Source organism: Dermacentor variabilis, chromosome 10, assembly GCF_050947875.1.
Source record: "Dermacentor variabilis isolate Ectoservices chromosome 10, ASM5094787v1, whole genome shotgun sequence".
In the NCBI taxonomy this organism is placed as follows: Eukaryota; Metazoa; Arthropoda; class Arachnida; order Ixodida; family Ixodidae; genus Dermacentor; species Dermacentor variabilis.
This window is the reverse complement of record NC_134577.1, coordinates 118,395,558-118,417,554: the sequence shown is the minus strand read 5'-3', so window position 1 is coordinate 118,417,554 and position 21,997 is coordinate 118,395,558. Positions and strand designations below refer to the sequence as shown.

Below are 21,997 nucleotides of genomic sequence, written 5' to 3'. Positions count from 1 at the left end.
CGAAGGGCTCAAGGGCATGTAGACATTGAAGAACTGCTAAGAATTTCAATGAGAGACACAATCCACGGATATTTTCTCTGTTCAGACGGCATGTCAGTAACAGCAAGCGTAGCAATCGGGCACTCTATGGATGAAGGTGGCGTTTCGTCGGATCGCATGGGCGAACGGGAGAGCGCATCTGCATCAGAATGTTGGCGCCCGGACCGATAAAATACGCGAATGTCAAATTCTTGGAGCCGAAGAGCCCAAGATCCAAGACGCCCCGACGGGTCTTTCAGTGACGCAAGCCAGCAGAGTGCGTGGTGGTTTGTCACAACGTCGAACGGACGGCCATACAAGCAAGGGCAAATTTGTTTAAGGCCCAAACTATAGCCAAACATTCTTTTTCCGTGACAGAATAATTGGATTCTGCCTTCGTGAGAGCACCACTCGCATATGCAACCACATATTCTGGAAAGCCAGGCTTCAGTTGTGCAAGGACGGCTCCAAGACCAACGCCACTGGCGTCGGTATGAACTTCAGTCGGTCCCTCGGGTCGTAGTGGCGTAGAACAGGCGGTGAGAGAAGCCGACGACGCAAAGTGGTGAAGGCTTGGTCACATGCCGGAGTCTAGTCGCGAAGGTCACCAGGGCCAGCCAGGAGGTTTGTCAGGGGAGCGATGATGCAGGCAAAATTGCGCACAAAGCGTCGAAAATAAGAGCAAAGACCGACAAAACTTCGGAGCTCTTTCACTGTAGTCGGCCGCAGAAATTCTGCGACAGCACGAAGTTTGTCAGGGTCGGGAAGGACGCCGTCTTTGGACACGACATGGCCAAGTATGGTCAGCTGGCGAGCTCCGAAGCGGCACTTTTTCAAGTTAAGTTGAAGGCCGGCGGTGGTAAGGCAAGTAAGGACTTCGTGTAGACGAGAGAGGCGAGTGGTGAAATCAGGGGAGAAAACTACCACGTCGTCTAAATAACACAAGCATGTCTTCCATTTGAGGCCTCGTAGAATATTGTCCATAACCCTTTCGAATGTCGCGGGTGCATTACAGAGGCCGAATGGCATTACTGTAAACTCATACAGGCTGTGGGTGATACGCCGTAGTGGTGCGGTGAATAGTGCGGCACGCGGCGAGTAGCTCATTAATAACTTCGGACAAGAAGACACGGCCTCGGTCACTGAGCAGTTCTCGCGGTGCACCGTGCCGTAAGATGAATACGGCGACGTCACGAGCAGCAGCCGTAGCAAGTGTTGTGAGGTGGTCTACTGCGACAATTATTCAACGATTTCCGTTAGCACTGCATGGAAGAGGCCCATAAAGGTCAATGCCAACCCGATCAAAAGGACGTGCAGGACACGGTAAAGGTTGCAGAGGGCCTGTCGTATGAGAAGATGTCTTGCGTCGCTGACAAGCTGCGCATGACCGAATGTATTTGCGGACATAAGAATACATGCCGCGCCAGCAGCTGGCGGAGCCGCTCGTAGGTTTTCAGGAGGCCAGCATGAGCTTGTTGTGGGTCTGCATGGAAATACGTGCATACGTCGGAACGCAAATGGCGAGGGATGACTAGCAGCCATTTGCGACCGTCTGGCTGATAGTTTCGGCGGTACAAGATGGCGTCCCGTAGCACGAAGTGTCGAAAATAAGAGCAAAGACCGACAAAACTTCAGAGCTCTTTCACTGTAGTCGGCCGCAAAAATTCTGTGACAGCACGAAGTTTGTCAGGGTCGGGAAGGACGCCGTCTTTGGACACGACATGGCCAAGTATGGTCAGCTGGCGAGCTCCGAAGCGGCACTTTTTCAAGTTAAGTTGAAGGCTGGCGGTGGTAAGGCAAGTAAGGACTTCGTGTAGATGAGAGAGGTGAGTGGTGAAATCAGGGGAGAAAACTACCATGTCGTCTAAATAACACAAGCATGTCTTCCATTTGAGGCCTCGTAGAATATTGTCCATCATCCTTTCGAATGTCGCGGGTGCATTACAGAGGCCGAATGGCATTACTGTAAACTCATACAGGCCATCAGGCGTAATGAAAGCTGTCTTCGAGCGGTCGGATTCATCCACTGGCACTTGCCAATAGCCCGATCGCAAGTCCAAAGAAGAAAAGAATTCGGCACCATGACGACAATCCAGGGCGTCATCTATGCGCGGTAGAGGATAGACATCTTTTCGTGTAATCTTGTTGAGGCGATGATAGCCCACACAGAAACGAATCGAGCCATCTTTTTTCTTAATGAGTACTACAGGAGACGACCAAGGGCTGCAGGATGGCTTGATAACACCACATTCAAGCATGTCTTCAACTTGCTCGGCGATGACACGACGCTCGGTGGATGACACGCGGTACGGACGCTGGCGTAATGGTGCATGATGTCCCGTATCAATGTGGTGAGAGACGGTACCTGTGCAGCCTAATGATGCTTGGTTGCAGTCAAAAGAGACGTGAAAATCATTTAAAAAAGTAATAAGCCACTCACGTGCTGGCTCGAGGTCATCGGCAATAGAGCGACAAAAAAACATCCGGTGATACTCGGTTAGATGGCACATGGGGTGCCAGTGCTGTTACGTTGGCAGTATCCACGTCGTCGGGAACAGGGAAATGCACAATAACGTCAGCTTCCACAGTCTGGATGGTACCAATAGTTTCGCCAGAGTGCAAAGCCAAAGTGCATGAATTTGGGTTAGAAATCAGTATTTCTGCAGCCCCATGGTGAACCGTGAGGAGGGCGAAAGGCAACAATATAGGCTGGTGGCGAATGAAGACGGCAGCGAGTGAAAACATGACCGTCGCTTCGGCAAGTGATGCGCATGAAAGAGGGACAAATACCGCGCTGTGAGGGGGGAGTTCAGTATCTGAGGCTACACAGATCCTGGTAACATCCTGAACTTTAAAGTCGTGAGATGGCAAATCGCACAGAACGGAGAACTGAACCTCAGCACGTGCACAATCAATGACGGCGTGATGGCGCGACAGAAAATCCCAACCGAGAATGACATCGTGGGATCATGGGAGCAACAAGTTAACACAAAGAAATCAATCGAATACAGAATGTCTCGAATCAGCACCCTGGCAGTGCACATAGTGACTGGCTGAACTTGTTGTACACTGGCTGTTCTAAGCAACAGTACCGAAGGCATCATGGTCACTTTCCGTAATTCGCGGCAAAGTTTCTCGCTAATCACGAATACAGCAGCACCTGTATCGATGAGCGCAAGACATTTGATGCCATCAACGGACACTTCAATAATGTTAGCGGGGGAAAAACGAGGACTTTGATGTTCCGACGATGACGCAGTTCGTGCCTCAGGAACTGCGGAAATCAGTTTTCCGCCTCGGTAGTACTGGCACTGGGCCTACGACGCATGGGTGAGAGTGAGCGCCGATGAGGGGAAGGCGAGCGCAAGTACCGTAGAGCTGTGACTGCGGTGCTGGTATGTCATCAGCAGCGTAGACTTCTAGTGGTGGTCACTGAGGCATACGGAATGGTCGGAAGCCGGAGCTGGGTGGTCGCGCGGTGCCCACGAAGGCCGGCAAGCGCCGGTGGCAGAAGCGCGCTACATGTCCTGGTGTACCGCAGGCATAGCATATTGGGCGGTTGTCAGCAGTGCGCCAAGGATTTGTACCTTGCTGCTGTGCGCTGAAAAAGGGAGCCACCGGCTGGCGAGGTGAAGGCGGATGAGAGAACACCGGCAGGAGAGGCGCTGAAGGCGGAGGAGAGAATCCCGGCAGATGAGGCGCCCGTGCAACGGCTTCAGCATATGTCAGAGGCGCGGCCACGGGAGCTGGCTGACACGGAGGTGGGAGAGCTTCGGTCACTTGCTCTTGAATTACCTGTCGGATCGCTGGAGCCAAATATTGAGAAGGCTTCTCCGTGGTCGGCAAAATTGAGAGCTGTCGCGCGACCTCCTCGCGCACAAATTCTTTTATTTGCGTCAGCAAAGTTGTGTGGTTGTCGCCAATAACCAATGCTGCTAACGAATCTTCCGTAGGCGGTGGGCACCGAGCTAAGATGCGTTGTTTCCGTAGCTCGTCAAAACTTTGGAACAAATTGATAACTTTGGCCACGGTACGCGGATCCTTCGCTAACAACATTAGAAATGCGTCCTCATCAATGCCTTTCATAATGTGTTTTATCTTGTCCTGTTCCGCCATTGACGGATTCACGCGCTTACACAGGTCAATGGCATCTTCAATGTAACTTGTGAACGTTTCACCGTGATGTTGCGCGCGGCCCCGTAAGCGTTGTTCTGCGCGAAGCTTGCGAAAAGCGGGGCATCCGAACACTTCTGTGAAACTTGTCTTGAATCTGCTCCACGTTGTGAAATTGTGTTCGTGGTTTCGGAACCAGAGGTTCGCGACGCCGGTTAAGTAAAACAGCACGTTGTGCAACTTGGTGACGTCGTCCCACTTGTTATGCTGGCTCACCTGTTCGTAAGATGACAACCAATCCTCCATGTCATGATCATCGGTGCAGCTAAAGATGGCAGGATCATGCTGGCGCAATGCACCGGAAACGATGACCGTCCGAGGCTGTGGTGCATCTTCCTGGGTGGTTTCGTCAGGCATGGTCGCAGCAGTCGGTAGTGTCCGGCTTCGGAGTTCCAGTTTTCAAGGTTACCCCGCAGCTCCACCAAATGAAATGGGGTTTATTGCAGCTCATTCGAGGGATCGCAGGTAGCTCTAGATCACGAGTCCTAGCGCTACGCATCAACAGCCCGAGCTCGGGTCTCGCGCCGCAGCGGTGGCAGTCCGCACTGTGCCACATGCATATTACCCACTACACTGTGTTTAACGTAGTTTGATCTTCTTTGGGTCTTATATGTGAGTAAAGCAGGCAATCGTCTGCGAATAACCGAACCTTAATACCCGAGGAAAAACTGTCTTTGCAATATCGTTGAGGTAACACAGAAATAAGACGGGGCCAAGCACGGAGCCTTGGGGAATACCTGATGAAACACTCAGAATGCCGGGTTCCGTGCTGTTGATTTCCAAATACTGCGTTCTATTTTTAAGATTGATTCCAAGCGACAATAGTACTATTAATTCCAAAAGTCTGTAGTTTCCTCATAAATTCTATGTGTGGAACCTGATCGAATGCTTTTGACTTATCAAGACAAATTGCGTCTACCTGATTTTTATCGCCGATTGCTTTTGCTAACTCGTGGACTGTTTCTACGAGCTGAGTAATCGTTGACAATTTGCGTCTAAAGCCATGTTGATGAGGATTAAACAGATTTTTGCCCTCAAGGTAATCAAATAAACTTGCCGATATTATATGTTCTAGTATTTTACAGCATGTGGACGTCATTGAAATTGGCCCGTAGTTTTCAACACAACGTTTGTTTCCCATTTTGTGAACAGGTGTAACTTTTGCTTTAACCAGTCGGAAGGAAATTTTTGCTTATTAGGGACAAGCTGAAAATAATGTTTAAATATTTAGACACCCATTCTGTATAACGGTTTAAAAACTCATTGGGGACGTTGTCAGGATCAACAGGCTTTTTTGTGCCAATCTCTAGTAAAAGCGATTATATTCCTTGCTCAGATATAGTGATATCTGGCATGCCTTCCTGTTCATGGATACTTTCTGTGAAGAAGTCTATGCTTTCAACTTCAGAAGGCACGAATACAGAGTGAAAGAAATCGTTACATTTTTCAGCAATTTCTGTGTGATCAGTTACGATGCAGCCTCCGAAATATATGTACTGAATGCTGTCTTTCGTCGGAATGATGTGACGCCAGAAACATAAAAGAAGGTAAGGTCTCAGAAAAATACTTTTGTTTTGCTGAAATTAACTCGTGCTTAAGCAGAAATGATACTTGTGCAATGTCATCTTGTTTTCTTAGGTTGTTTCCTTTCATGCGTTTCGATTTGCGTTTTAATTGAATTATTTCCTGATTAACCCATGGGTTACGCTCTCTCAGTTTTTTTTTTTTTTTTGTTGAGGTACAAATTTTTCCACACAATAATTCATTATTCTTTTAAATTCCATCCACAAAATATCAACGTCATCCAATTCGTCAAAAGAGTGAAGTTGCTTTTCTAAGTGGTGTAAAATGCCGATGTCCTCAGCCTTGTTGAAATCTCTAACAAAGATTTGTTTCTTTTTCTTATTTTTATAGGGTAGACCATATATTATGCAACATATATCAAGTTTGTGGTCTGAAAGTCCTTCTTCAATATTCACCTCATATTCGTGTATTTCTTCATTTATGAACACCAAGTCTAGCAATGTTTCTCTCGTGGGTCCACTTCTAGTTATCTCATTCACAACTTGCATTAAGTTTTTATTAAATGCAATGTCCAACAGGGTGATACAGCTTGTAACGCTGGAAGAAGCACTTTTGAGGCTGTCCCATAGTACACCCGGAAGATTAAAGTCTCCTGCTACTATCAGACGCACGCTGGCAGGTAGGCTACAGCACAGATTGCTGCAGATGACTGCATTATTTACCGAGTAATCTCTTCCATTTCAAACCTGTCAATACTACAATGCAACTTAGATAAAGTATCTAGTTGGTGTAACACTTGGCTGATTAAACTGAATTCTAAGAAATGTAAATTTATGCATGTTTCACACAGGTCGGCTAACGTGAATCTTAGTGTGTACCATATTTCAGGCTCTATACTTGAACAAGTAAGGACATATAAATATTTAAGGGTACACATAACTTTCACATATTTCTTTCACGGCAACTTCACGTCGATCATATTGTTAGCAATGCTAACCCCATGCTTGGTTACTTGCACCGTAACTTTTCTATGGCTCCATCTTCATTAAAACTACTACTTTACAAAACCATAGTGCGATCTAAATTAGAATATGAAAGCTTGGTAGGGGATCCGGGTCTCGAAACCCTTACCATCATTTAGAATTGGTACAGAATCGCAGTGCCCGTTTTATATTGTCTAACTTCACTCAGTTTCAGCTTCAGTTTATTATTCTTTAAATACAATGCATTTGTAAGATACAATATACAGACGAGGGTCCCAAAGTCAAAGACTGCAATGGGACCTTCGGTTAATAATAACAATGCAGAGATGTATTAAAGAAGAGCAAGCTAACTAAAACAAACGAACACAATCGCGAAAATACAACATAGAAAAATAATATAAATGAAAACAAATTGTATGTATATAAGCCTATAGTGCATAAAAAAACCTGTCAATACATACAAATGACAAATATAGTGTAATGAATGATGTAAACTTAGTTACACACATAAAACAGCTTAAGGGCATGACTACATGTATGAAAGGATGAAGATTTAATGCTAACGGGTAAACCATTTCACAGTTTTATAGCAGTGAATGATGACGTCATTTTTCCATAGTTAGAATGGACTTCTAGTGTAGCGGCAACGAAAAGTACCTTCACCCTTCCTATTCTTTTGCTTCGTCGAAAACTGTCCCGATTGCTACTTTTTCACAAGATTTATTACCATAATTACCAACTGAAAAGGGATCTTCTTTCTGAGCCATCATTCATATCACCTCGCACAGATCATCACCATAAGGTACGCATTCCATACTGCCGGACGAATGCATGGTTCTACTCATTTATGCCGAAGATGGCCAGCGATTGGAACCACCTGCCAACCTCTGTTGCCGATATTTCTGACACTTGTTTGTTTAAAACTGCCACGCAAAACTATGTATTTGAATAATCTACCTGGTTACCTGTTGTGTTCTTGCATTTCGTGTAAACTTTTTATTGCTGCTTTTCATGTTTTCTTTTTGCTATATTGTGACTAAAGCCCCTTTTTTTCCCACTCCCTTCTGTAACCTCCCACTGTGCCTTTAAAATAAATAAATAAATAAATAAATAAATAAATAAATAAATAAATGTGCTGCCATGAAGGTCTTGCTACAGCTCATCTTGCCACAAGACAACTCTTATGCTTTTTTTCCTGTACATGTATTTCCCCAGATAGACGTAATGAGCTGCTTTTAATTGCTAATGTGTGTTTTGTATCTCACATATACTGGGCGTTTCTGTGGAGTCTGCTAAAAAAATTTTTTTAATCACCTGTAGTGGATCATCAAGGGCAGAGCTGAGCTACAGTCTCGCAGCACGCACAGAGGCAATCACAAGAGGCTGAATCCCCATTATTGTTTGTTTATGCCTCGACACTCCCATAGTATATATGTTCCAGAGTGGCTCTGGAACCACAGTTGTTGCATTTATTTGTCCTGTGCATATGCCTGGGTAAATGAGGTGTGAATTGAATTATGGGGTTTTATGTGCCAAAACCACTTTCTGATTATGAGGCACGCCGTAGTGAAGGACTCCGTAAATTTTGACCACCTGGGATTCTTTAAAGTGCACCTAAATCTAAGTACACAGCTATTTTCGCATTTCACCTCCACCGAAATGCAGCCGCTGTGGCTGGGATTCGATCCCGCAACCTCGTGCTCAGCAGCCCAACACCATTGCCACTGAGCAACCACGGAGGGTAATGAGGTGTGAGATCACCGGGTTTGGATAAGTTCTGGTCTGTAATTGCTGCCATTCAACAGACTGCTTTTTGCTGAGCTTTTGCCGAGGTGGTGGGAAAACGCACCTCTGCAATTTGTAGTGTTGTGTGATGTCATTAAATCTGGTCATACGATCCTTCCATTTCCCCTCCTCTCCATCCTCGTTCTCGGGAGACGCTAGGATGCCAACCCTATTGTCGGCCGTGACTTGGTCCATAAGCCCTCAAGCCACATCGTGCACCATCTTATTATTATTGCTTTCAGCTATGACTAACTTTGGGCTGCCCAGCAGGTCGAGGAAGTCGCTGGGACTCGAGAACTCCTGGCCGTCACCTAGGTGGGACCTTTTGCCCATCCCAAAAACTTGCAGGACCTTTCAATAAAGTTCATTGTCTGACTGACCTGTGGTGGATAACACAGTTTTAGTCCTAGAGCTGGTTTACTCAAAGAGGTGGACATTATTTGCACGTGAAATTGAAATGCATAAATGACTAATTTCTAAAATTTACTAATTCAGTTTTTAAATAATTACCTTACGGCACATACTGCCATTTACAAATTGTAGCCGGTGAGACTGCAAGGCATATCCACTTGAAAACATTCTGTGACTGACACCATTTTCGACATAAGCACCATCAAACTTTCAATAAAAATGTACTGCCATTTCAGTTACTTTTTAATAATATGCTGCTTTATGCACTGAAGCACAACTGGACCACCAATGTACTTCTTTTCAAAGTTAGAAAACTAATACCCTGAAACTCATGTCATTCTGAGAATTTGTTCCAAGTGGGTATGCCTTGCAGTTGAGCTCACTGCAATTCGTAAATAATATGTGCCATAGGATAATGCATTAAAAACTGAATTAGTGACTTTCAGTAATTAGTCCATTATGCATTTCAATTACCTGTGTGAATAATGTCCACCTCTTTGAGCAATCAAGCTCAAGGACTAGAACTGCACAATCTGCCACAGGTGATCTTCAAAATTGTTTGGTAGTCTTTACAAAAACACCCAGTATCAGTTTAACAAAGACTCATGGCAGGAACAAACTGCAGCCATTGATGCAGTTTGTTCCTGCCATGAGTCTTTGTTAAACTGATTCAGATGTTTGCCACTGATCCTGTTGCACTGAAATAGCCATGCTGTTTCTCAGACTGTTGTACCTGTAATGCGTTTGGACCAACAAAAAAATGAGGGACTCCCTTAGACTTTGTGCTTTGTGCAAATAAAACTGATTTCACCTGTTGCAGCTTGGTACCTTCCTTGCCAGATGGGCCACCAGAGTGGCAGCTTGGGAGCATTGGTAATCTGTTGGAGCATTAAAAGGCAAGAACTGGACACAAGACGAAAAAAGCACGTATAGAACATACATACACAGTAGCTCACATGCCTGCCATATATGTGCCTTTTTCGTCTGTGTCCAGTTCACACTTTTTAATGTTCTTCAGATGGGTACAGACTCTCCATAGTTGAAGGTGGAAAGATTAACATGACAGTAAGAGGAAAGCTGTGTCCCTGCAGCAGGTGTGCCCGCGCATACTCGGGCACGGGCAAATGAATTTGAAAAATACTTGTAATCTTGCCTGACGTCCGAGGGTATGCAAATATATAAATATTATGAAGTACGTGTTCTGAAATAAAATAGTAGCGAGTGCAGCGAGTGCCATGTATTCTTGCGTGTCTTCGCCTTGTCCTTGTCAGTGCGCTGCTACGCCACCAAGGTATGATGATTAATCACCAACTAGCCAATTTTTCCACATTACTGGACTTTACAATAAAATCATAAAAACCTGGGAGGTATGTATTAGCTATAAAATAAGACCGCCCCACTCACAAGGCAATATGGCGGCTGACATAAGGAATGGTACAAAAGCAGTTGGGCATACAATAATGGCAGTCATTAATTGTTTTTTTTTTTTGCCTGAGAAAAAAAAAGAAAGAAAAAGAAAAGGAGAAAGTCACTAGGAGGCTGTGAGAAAAATATGTTTTCACTGAAAAGCAACAACTCACTGCGTTCTTGTCTTCGTTGTTGGTGTGATACTTTCGTACCATACGTCCCAAGAGAAGCCAACACATCCGGTGCTCAGTTGACTTGCAGATTTCCTGCACAAGCATGGCAGGGAGAAACCACCTTTTACTTATTCACATGGAAAACTTGGCATTTTTTTTTTACCCTGTTTCCTCCATCACAACACTATGGTACTGGCTGAATAATGTTTATCAACCCAAAACATCATAGGGTCCTTAATGTTGCATACTAACACGATGCAGCTGAAAGCCTCACAAAGTGCTCTACCCATACCACACGTGTAAAACAGGCTTTACCAAACCAGCAGTAATTTCATTCGTTAACCCAACAAGACAGTGCAAAGTCTTGAAAGACAAACAACAAATGCAACTTAACTGTGGCCTAAATAGGCATAGTATGGGCATAGTTCATTCACAGCAATTCATGGCATGATTTGTACAGCTAGTTATAAGTCTGCTGGAGTCAGTGTAGATCACACTCAGGGTAGGGCGAATGCCACTACGGGTAATTCCGAGCAGTGCACTACTTGAATCTTGCTAGCATAATCGAGATCACACTTGTATCATCCTCTAAAAGTCCAATGCAGGTAGCCTCCAACGAACATTTAAATTGCCCATGTGACAGGGACATTACACAGATGCCTGAGGTATGCCTGGATTGTTTTCGTTCATCATTATGCGTGAACTGATGATTTATTTGATGCTACTTATTATAAATTGTTCACAGCTGTGTCAGAATGCCACAAGGCCAGCAAATCTTGCATCATTGTGGGTGCTTGTGTTACTTTGCGACATCTGACTACAAATAATATGGCAGTCTTCCTGAATGTGCCTGGTGGAATCATATTCACTGAAGTTGCCGTACAAAACTTCGCTGGTCCAAAATAGCTAAATTCATTATTGCTTCATGCACACATTTCAGAATAGTTAAATGGTGTTCAACTAGACAAATTTTCAAATAGAATTTAACAAGCACAGTTACTGTCATAAAACATAACTGAATGTTTCTTCTCTCTAAAAAAATACAAAAAAGAAAAAACTTGCGAGAGAAAGAGAAAACAACAGGTAAAAGGCAGAGAGGTAACAGTGAGGTCTAAAAAAAAGTGAATTAAAGAAGTTTATATCTATTATGTGGCATCATAATTTCTTCGTTTTAATGCTACTCTGACAATACAGTCAATTCTCTACAATGCACCCTGATAATAAAAAAAAAATGACTGTTTTAACCAAAGTCCGTAATATTCAAAACACCTCCCTTCTGAAGCTTTCATTGCGATGTCTAACAACTTTATTGTGAAGAGTGAGTGACAAACATCCAAAGCAAAAAGCAAACAAAAAAAGTTGCAGTTTCGCCCAAAAGGCGAAGCATCGATTGCGATAGCAAATTAAGCAAGTGTGGCAGCAGCAGCGGGCAAATTGACCATCATGCTGTCTCGAGCTTCAACGTGAACGAAACGTTGAAAGCACAGTGCGAACGAAGCTACAGGCAGTGGGTGCACTTTGTCTAAACTGCAGATCGCTTTAAATATACGGCGGCCGCACTGCAAGCAGCAGCCGCCGGAGTAGAACCCCCCCATTTCTCTCGCCTCCCCACGACGCCTGTGCCTTGTGTGCAAAAGAAGACTGCGTGTTTCCGCCCTGCCTTCCTTCCTCGCGGGCGCGATATTGAGCCGCGATCGTCGGATGACCCTCGCAAGCCAGTTGTCAGCCTGTGTCGACACAGCAAAAGTATGTTTTATATGCCCGATTTCTGAAAAAATTGCCGCTAATTTTGTCCGCTGTAGCCGATAATCTGTTGCAGCGCGGTCCGTTAAAACTGAACTTTGTTGCATTAATAAAATAGGTAGAACAAACTAAGGCCGAAATGTGGTCCATTATATCCGAAAGCCTGTTGTACACAGGTCCGCTGTAACAAGCATAGACTGTACTGTGAAAAAAAAAAAAAGGAACCTTCTGCCATGTTATACTGGGGCCACACAAACCATCTCAGTAGTCATTGAGACACCCTTCCCCAATAACGTTGCACTTTTTTAAGGCTGTAGGTATCGAAGTAGCCTTCACTGATTCATACCAGCTGACTCGCCCATGTGCACTAATTGAAGATGTGAAGCGTCTACTAGTCACCTCCCCTGATACCTCTCCAGTGTGCCTTGGCAAGACTAGGTGATTTGCATTTTATTACAGCATATGTCCTGGAATCCTGGCCTCGCAGCTTACCAGCCTAAAAAGGCACACAAGTGCTTCTCCAGTACGTGAGTGGAACAGGTTCGAGTGCCCGACTATGGACATGCTGCACCTTGTAGTATAGTGCATGCGATTGATCTGGATTCACGTCTTTTCTTTCCCCCTCTATCACTCCTCCTTCTCATGTGTAGGGTAGCAAACAGGACAAAGTCTAGTTAACCTCCCTACCTTTTCCTTGCCCCCCCCCCCCCCCTCACTCTCTGCCAGTTCTTGCCTGGCTAGATATAGCTCTTTCAGTCACTAGCTAGTGTCATATGCAAGCAGTGGGTTTCCATCAATCACAGGCAAAGAAATATTACTGTTCAGTGATCAGTGCAACTGTATGACAGCAATGCTGCTGTAAACCTGTAGCAGAATGCAATGCACCTACTTACAAATTTTCACTGCAGCAACACCTTAAATTACGCAATTTGGGCAGCTAGACGAGAAGCTGAAGGCAACTCCATTGGATAAGGAATGGCACTGTTCAGTGTTCGTTGAGACTGCTAAGTAGCAATGTCGTTCTTGTGAGGACGTGCCATTAGAGAGTGCAATGTGTCAAAACTCACATTCACATATTCTGAGTAAATACATAAACAAGCTGGATAAATTCTTATAAGAAATGACACTGGTCACTGACCATCAATAATACGCTGTAGCAGTTAGTCTCATGCTGTGTTGTATCATTAAACAGCACAATGCACCAAATTATGCAACTGCAATACCAACCTGCTAATGTACCCATTTATCCATCTTGGAAATCTGAACAACAACTTCAAGGCATCAGCGGTATGTTCACCCTTTACGACCCCATGTGTTGATCCACTCATACAACTACTCACAAAGACTTCTTCCAGGTAGCGCGTGTCATTGTTGCGCAGAAAACTCCAGCAGTGGAATGCGAGTGGCAGGTAGGCCTGGCTCACGTGGCCATTGGTCACGAGATGCCGGAACGCATGCAGTGTCGGCACTGTGTTGCTCTGTATCAGGGCATCTTTCAGGAAGGACATCGCCAGCATCTGTGGAATGTACCATCATTAAGTGGCAAGAATAAATAATGGCAATAATTAACCAAGCAATGAAACATACCAGATGGAAGAAGAAAATTACAGGTGCGTGAGGTCACCTTTCGTCACGCTCACTGATATCGAAATTAAGGTATTGACGAAAATTTTACACCGTGAATATGCGAGTGTGTGTTCCAATCTGAGAAGCTCTGCTGATTGGATTCATCACTGATGTCTTCACACAGTTGCAATGCAATGTTTTGTTCATGGCCAAATATGAGGTTCCACCTAAAAATAAACCAGCTGGTGTTTAGTGCTTCTTTACGTATGCTTATTTTTCTGTCCCAATTGTTTGCTCTCGCCTTCATTAATGTGTGCTCTGTCAAACCGGTGTCATCCTGAGAATTTGTTCTTAGTGAATATGCCTTGCAAACTCACCAGCTAAAGTTTATAGCCGTAAAGCAATTAGTTAGAAAATGAATTAGTAAAGTTTTGTTAATTAGTTGATTGTGCATTTCGATTTCTCATGCAAGTGGTTCTGCTTCTTCGAGCAACCCCCCAGTTCAAGGATTAGAATACTGCTATCTGCCACAGGCAATATTTAATATGTTGCATAGTCTAAAAAGATAGCACAAATATGGGTCAACCCTCGTGAGGTGCTATCTGTACAGGAAGCAATTTGACGTATGTTACCCATGTGGCAGAATTGGACACAGATCAGACGTTTGTGCCAAACACTGATGTTGTGCAGTGCAGGGGATGTGGTATGCAAAACCCAGGGGAGGATCATATCTGCTCTCCCAAATGCAAGTTCTGCGGTGAAGATCACCCCACAGGTGACAAGGCTTGCAAGCAGCGGTACCAAGTACCATATGCAGTAAGAGTAAGAAGAAGACAACGCTCCAAAGTGGAGACCGAGATGGAATCGGCCCAACCAACAAAGGAAACCCCTCCAGGCGCTGGAAAGCGCTCACGCTCAAGAAGCACATCAAGATCGAGACAGCGCTCAACATCGAGGGGAAGCAACCGTTCCAGGTCTCGGGAGGCGCAGGTGCGCTTCGAGGAGCAGGAGCTGAAGACAAACAAGAAAAAGGAGCCAGGAGCGACCTGGGCTGACAAAGTCAAAGGTACTGCGAAAGTCACAGGTGCGCTAGTCTCGCAGGAACAAAGCAATGATGCCAGAGTAGAACAGCTGATCAGAGAGGTTATATCACTAAAAAAAGCAAATGAAGAACTTCAGAAGCAGATGCAGGAAATTAAGAAAGGGTTGAGGACAGAAAGCGGCAGTATGGCAATAGCTAAGCCGGTGAGTAGAAGTAACAGCCAGGAAGAAGAAGACACACTGGCGCCCAAAAAGAGAGCTGTAGTTCCGGAGGTAGAATCTATGTGCTCGGTTCTGGAGGAGATTAGGAATGCGATTAGGGACCTAAAGGACACAGTAGACAGCGTTAAACATGGAAGTAGACGTTAATAGCCGAGAAAAGGCTGAAAAAGCTAGAGGTCCAAGGAGAGGATGAAGAATATATGCCCTCGGAAGCCCAGGAGCGGTAGTTGGCACAGTCAAGAGAACAGTGACAGGGGGTAGCAAGCCAGGGGGCAACGACAATAATAATGGATAACAGAAAGAGACTTAGTGTGTGGCAGTGGAACTGCAGTGGATTTCAGCAAAAAAGAGCGTCACTAGCACAGATAATCAAAACAGTTGAAAATAGGCCGAAATTAATAATGCTGCAGGAAACTCTAGCGGAGGAGATCGGGCTGTCCGGCTTCAACTCAGTCTGCAAAGGCAAAGAACTAGGCAGAGGAATTGCCACCCTAATTGACAAGAAAATTCCCTACATAGAGCACGATCTAAAATTAGGGGCAAGTAAAATTGAATACATATTGATAGAAATGGTCCTAAAAAGGCACAGACGTAAAGTGCGAAGCTTGTTCTGCCTCAACATATGTAGCAGTTCCAGAGAGATGAGACAAAGGTTGAGAGCAATTTCTAATAAGGCCATGAGGGTAGCCAAAACTGTGCCCCTCATAATAGGAGGCGACTTCAACGCCCCACACCAATCTTGGGATTACCGCTGGAGTAATAAGAAAGGGGAAGGAATCTGGCATCTCGCCACGGATCACAGACACAGCCTATCCTACCAGGTGTGGCAGTTCCACATGTAGGGACACTACCCCGGACTTATCCTTGAATTGTAGCTTACCCAGGGCAGACTGGACCAACTATGGTGCGGATCTAGGAAGCGACCATTACATACTACACATAATCGCGGAAATGATGGGGGTGGAGGTAAAGCATTTCCCTTACAGAGACTGGGATCACTTTAGAACAATCAGAAAAGACAGAGCAGACACAGATAGAAAGGGGCGCATCAGACTACAAGAGTGGGTGACTCAGCTTAGGGACGACTTGAATGCAGCAACTAAGGCTATAGAGACAGAGGAAGAGATCGAACAAATTGACAGTAAATGGGCGCATTTGATCAAAGCCAAGCAAACAATTTTACAAAGATGGAAATCACAACGCTTAAACAAAAGACTTAGGAAATGAACTGCTCAGCTCAATAAGAATATAGAGGAACACGCACAATATTTGCAGAAACAAAAATGGGATGAGGTGTTTAAATGTGTAGATGGAAGGATAAAACGTGGAGACAATTGGAGTCTGCTCAGGCATCTGTTCAATGAAAAAGGCACTAAATCGAATAGATGTACTGCAGTGGCGAAACTGGCACACCAGGAAAGTCCGACTGCAAGCGCAGAGAGCATAATGGAGCGATTGGCAACTAAATACTTCTCAGGAAGGTTAAACCTTATTGTCCCGACGTGGGAGCCACCTGCGTCAACCTAAGGGTTGGTCTTCAGGACTTTAGGTAAAGTTCATCATACCATACCATACCTGTGGTATCTGGGCTCAGTAGCAAAATACCGTAACACCTAAGCCACTGCACTGGACATGTTATGGAACTTGATTTGACAAGTTGCAATAATACAGCACTATGTAGGAGTTTTCTTCAACCATGAATTTGCGAGCACTCTGTGGCCAGTGAATGCCAATTACTATCTCAGCATCTTTGTGCCAAAACCACAATCTGATTACGAGGCACGCCGTAGCAGAGAATTAATTTTGACCAGCTGGGATTTGTAACATGCGCCCAATGCACGGTACACAGGTGTTTTCGCATTTTGCCTCTGCCAAAATGTGGCCACTGGGGCTGGGATGTGATCTTTCAACCTCGTGCTTAGCAGCACAATGCCACAGCCACCAAGCCATTATGGCAGACAGTCAGTGAATGCATATCTAAGGTCCTCCTCTACAACAGAGGATAGCAAGGCCAAATGTGAAATATGCTGCACAAATTGTACTATACAGTGAAATCTTGTTACTGTTGCACTGTTATGTAGCAAAACCTCGATTATAATAAATGGAGGAGCTAAACCGAATTGTATTTTAGTGCCTTTTTTTAGTGCCTTATTCTTGTACAAAATTCAGATCAATTATAAAGCAAAACCTGAAAAGCCCTTAACTGTAAAAACCAGCGCTATCAATAGAGCTGTTGCACACAAAGCAAGTGCTAAACTAAAACCACCAAGGGTTGAGTTCTGTCCCAGTTGGTATGACACCTTTTCTAGAACGAAGCAGACTGTGTGTGCGTCGTTTTTTGCTTGTTTTGTCTCAAGTTTCTGGACAAAGCACTAGAAAACATGACACCAGTTTTCAACAGAATGTTAGCTACGCTGGCAGTTGCTAGCTGCTGTTTTATGTTCATCAGTTCACTCAGTTCCTACAACAACGAGGGCAAACTTATAATGCCAGGAGTCATGATTCATGATGCTAAGGATAGCAATATATTAATGATATTATTTAAGCTACAATAAAGTATACTGAAGAGCTCCCTGCACTCATCTAAATGTCAAGCAACTGTGCTTTTAAATCAGAACACCTAGTTAAAGAAGAAGTTAACTTGGTCCAAAGCAATTTAGTACAGTAATTGTATTCTACAGCACATCAATAATGTCAGCAGAGAAGTACTTTGTGCAATGTGAACTTGAATAGTTCATTACTGCCTTCTGCAAATGCAAATACAGTCGGACCCACTTATAACAATGTCCAAGTACCAAGAAAATCCCACTGTTTTAACTGATAATTGTTATAACCAGACTGCCACAAAAAAAAAAAAAAAAAAGAAAGCAGAGGGGACAGGCATATGAACAAGCATTTCAACTATACAGAAAGAAGTGCTCTATTTACTTGCATAATTAGGGCACATTTCTTTCTTATTTTAGGGTTTTGAAAAATGGACGCACAAGTCAAACGAAAATGTCGCAAACACGTCCTAAATGATGTCTACAGTGGAACTACAGTTACACATCCTCTGATTTTGCGACATCCCAGGTTTTACAACCGGAATTACCCCCAAAGCGTTATATTCGTGGTTGCATTATTTACGTGCAAATACAGTAATTAAATAAATGAAAAAATAAACACAATATAATTCATAACCATCTTGTCACATTTGGCACAGTGGATAACCTAACAACACTTGCATGCAAATTTACACGCGTATGCATAAAACCGCAATAAGGAAACAACTGACCTTCCACTTCTCTGTGCACAAGTTTTCACCAACACCAGTATCATCTGGCCTGCGGTCACAGTTGGCAACAGAGTCGACAAAGTCGAGCAGATTGTCCATTTCCCTCAACAGTTCAATGAACTCATGGAAGAGCGGAATTGTAAACAGCCTGACGTCCGTTTCGGCTGTAGAGACGAGCTCAGCCAGCTTGTTGCGTGCCGCACTTTCCAGTCTCGCCTTCTCACTTTCATGAAGTCTTGCTTGTGTTGGGTCTGGTGTGGAAAGGTGCTTGAAAGCAATTCCTGCTGGTACCAAGTCAAGGAGGTCACCGAGGTCGTTGGATGATGCTTCAGTGGCTCCCCGAGACTTCAGCAACATATTGTAGCTAAAGGAAAAAGAAAAAAAGAAACAGGAAAAAATCATGTGTCTAGGCTTCATTTCTTACCTCAAAAGATTAAGGTTCATTATAAAATACCCATGATATTGACATGTGTATTCTATGCAGACAACAACGAAGATAGAGACATTACTGGACTTCATCTAGTGGGTCATTGAGATTCGGCGAGGACGAAGAAGACGTGTCTCTGGCATGTTTGCTTTTCAACAAGTTGTCCTGCGGTTCTTGAAGAACATCTCCCTCTCTACTGTCCGCATTGTACTGCAACAATATATGCTTGTGGGCATAAAAGCTGGCTCACAATTAAAATTTAGCAGGTGCATGGAAGAGGATATCAACACATACACATTTTTTATGACCTAATAGTTCTGCGGAAACCCGGAAGGTGGAGAGAAGTATCTAATTAAGGGAAAGTGAGACATCCGCCCATTCGTAGCAATCTATAAAGGAAACCCATATGGGTTCCTTGAAAGAAAAGCCTCCCAGTTGAAGAAAAATTCATCCTGGTCCGGGACTCGAATCAGGGATCACTGCCTTATTGGGGATGCCGCTCTACCATCTGAGCTAACCAGGTGGCTAGCAGATGGCAGGGCGAAGTTGAATTTTTAAACAACTCGAGGCAAAGGCTCGATACATCGTGCCGGGGGGTGGTTCAGAGTGTGCATATACATAGAAAGAGAGTGGCAGAGAAGAGACGCGAGGAACTCATTTGGACTGCACTGTGTTGAATGTGCGTAATGCCCAGAGCCGCAGAAGCAGAGCCACATTAATTCATTGTGGTTTTGGCATGTACAGCCCCATAATCCAATATAAGAACAGGAACAGCACAACACACAACAAGTGAGTAAATAGCACAGGACAGAGCGTCCCGTACTGTGCTCTGTCCTGTGCTCTTTACTCGCTTGTCCTGTGTTGCGCTGTTCCTGTTTTTATATTGAAGATGAACCAACCAGTCCCATTGAACACACATGCAATTCAAGTTTAATGCTTCTGCCACAATGCGATGTACCATGAGGCAATGACAATGCTCAATCCTCTCAGAGGTTATGAAATATGAAAAAGCACAATGCCTCAAGCGGACACCTCGCCCTTTGTGCTTTGTGCACTACACAGACAAACAGCAGTGCATGCAAGGTAATGTTTACCATCAACTCACCACTCTTGTGTTGGATAAAATGTTTAAGAAATTAAACATTCACCATCAACATCACCGCTAATTATCGTCAAAGCAAATAGAACAGAAAGCTTCGCTTACATTGGTTCCCACAGTGCGTGGGATCTGCATAATTTTTTCATAATTCTACTGCATCTCTTTACAGGCCGCAGTGAGCTTACTGGACTCCAGAACACTGTCTAAAACAAAATTTCTTGGACCCTGGCCACATCTGTCAGTGGCACAGAAAGTTATTCGTGTGCTACTGCAGTTTTTGAAGAACAGTGACCTCAGCTGACCTACCTACTTTCCTCTCCCTTGCTTTCTCTCTCTTTCTCTCTAGCAGCAAGAGTGTGCTCAGGGCAAATTTTTGCCATACATATTAAAAAAAATTCTTAGCACCTCTCAAGCCGATTAATAAGAAAATGTAATGGGCTACAGCAGATGTTATCGTTGTTTGTTTGTTTGTTTGTTTATTTATTTATTTATTTATTTACTTATTTATTTACCCTCAGGGCCTTTGGGTGTTAGTGCCTTTGCTGAATGACAAGAGTGATTTGCAGTGTTTTTGATAATACATAAATTATGAAGAAATCACTTCACAAATGTCTCACAGTAATATTATATTGCAAGGCATGAAGTTATCGACGCAAACAGTTATGGTAGACAGCATTGCTGCCGTAATAATTAGTAGTACTCGCAAGTCTTACAATGCTGTTTGTTATTTCAGAGCTTTGTCACTGAAGGCTTTCTTTAAGAACCTTTTGCGGATTCACAAGAATTTTTAGCAGAGTCTGAGCAATGCTTTGAACCCTTTACAGAAAAAACTGCAGCCCAGGTAGTTCGAAAAGACAGCCCTGGGGTGCTGTTGTAGACAGTGTCAAATTTCAGCATACTGCAAAATTCTGCCATGCTGGTATTTGGAGCCAATCGGAGATGGTGTAACTACCTCATAAGTCAGTAGAGACAGACAAGACAGTGAATTTGACAAAAATTGGAGGACGCTTAAGCTTCGCCTTCAAGAGTGGAACGCGACAGCGTTCCCGTCGACCCGCCAAGGGGTGTGTGACAATGGGCTACGGCGCAGCGACTACGCGCCCCGCATCGGATGCGGCGAGCGTCGAGCAACGCAGCGTTCGGCGCGACAACGAAATGTGCGCCTGAGCAAGCGACGCACGCCTGAGCCTTAGAAACACCTCGTTTCTAAGGCAACACCACGTTCACTAAAGGCGCTTTTGTACCGCTTTGAAGCATCGAACTCGTGGCTCAGTGGTAACGTCTCCGTCTCACACTCCGGAGACCCTGGTTCGATTCCCACCCAGCCCATCTTGGAAGTTGCTTTTTATTTATGAAGTGTCTGCCGTGATTTATCGCTCACGGCCAACGCCGCGGACGCCGACGCCGACGACACCGGCTTTTCTGCGACACGAGCTCCTTAACGCTATCGCGTTAATATGGCACAGCTTTACCATGTCCCTAATGACCAAATCCACTTATGTGATCACTTGGTAAAAAGGGATGTGACACTAAATAATAATAATAATAATATTACAACACAGGCTTTGTGTTGCCCCATTTTGTAATGACCAATGACACGGAGAATGTATTGCAAGCAGACTTACAAGACATTGGTTTGGACGGCTGTTGTGGTGTCGTGTGTGGATTCCAGTTTGATGGCGTGCCTCTCATGGCAGCTAAGAGACTCCAAGTGGTCACCATGCGCGGAAGCACGGTAGGTGCAGTCAACCGTGGAATTTATCAGGTACTGAATGAAATGCTGCACACAAAGAGCAGAAAAATGGACACTGTGCCTACACTCAAATGTTCCGAGGCAAGTGTAATGGCATGGAGTAAAGGTTCAAAGGCATTGTACCTCTACAATCAAGGTCCCCAGCTTGAATCGCAATCCAAGCCACTACATATTTCAGGCTTGAGTGATGCTTGAATCCCACAAAAATTAAATACAAGAAAATTGTGCAAGACTATAATTGTCAGTCTAAGCGAAAAGCAGAATGGTTCATGAAAGCTATTCACTTAATTAAAAGACTAGTAAACACGACAACATATACTTGTTTCAGTCAGGATATTTAGGTAGCGTTTGTTGTTTCATTGCCCAATTCCCTATAGAACAGAGTCGTTGACCAGCAC

General features: G+C 44.3%; 1 protein-coding gene across 2 annotated transcripts in view; it reads right to left on the bottom strand.

Annotated features, from left to right (window-relative positions):
• The window catches only part of LOC142560908 (uncharacterized), a 236,316-nt gene that overhangs the window by 178,494 nt on the left and 35,825 nt on the right, over positions 1-21,997 (bottom strand). For both annotated transcript variants that reach the window (XM_075673325.1, XM_075673323.1), the window contains exons 7-10: positions 21,472-21,626; positions 18,321-18,684; positions 13,558-13,734; positions 10,475-10,567 (exon numbers count right to left, since the gene is read on the bottom strand). In XM_075673325.1, the coding sequence (XP_075529440.1) occupies positions 10,475-10,567; positions 13,558-13,734; positions 18,321-18,684; positions 21,472-21,626 (789 nt within the window). The remainder of the gene's footprint in view (positions 1-10,474; positions 10,568-13,557; positions 13,735-18,320; positions 18,685-21,471; positions 21,627-21,997) is intronic.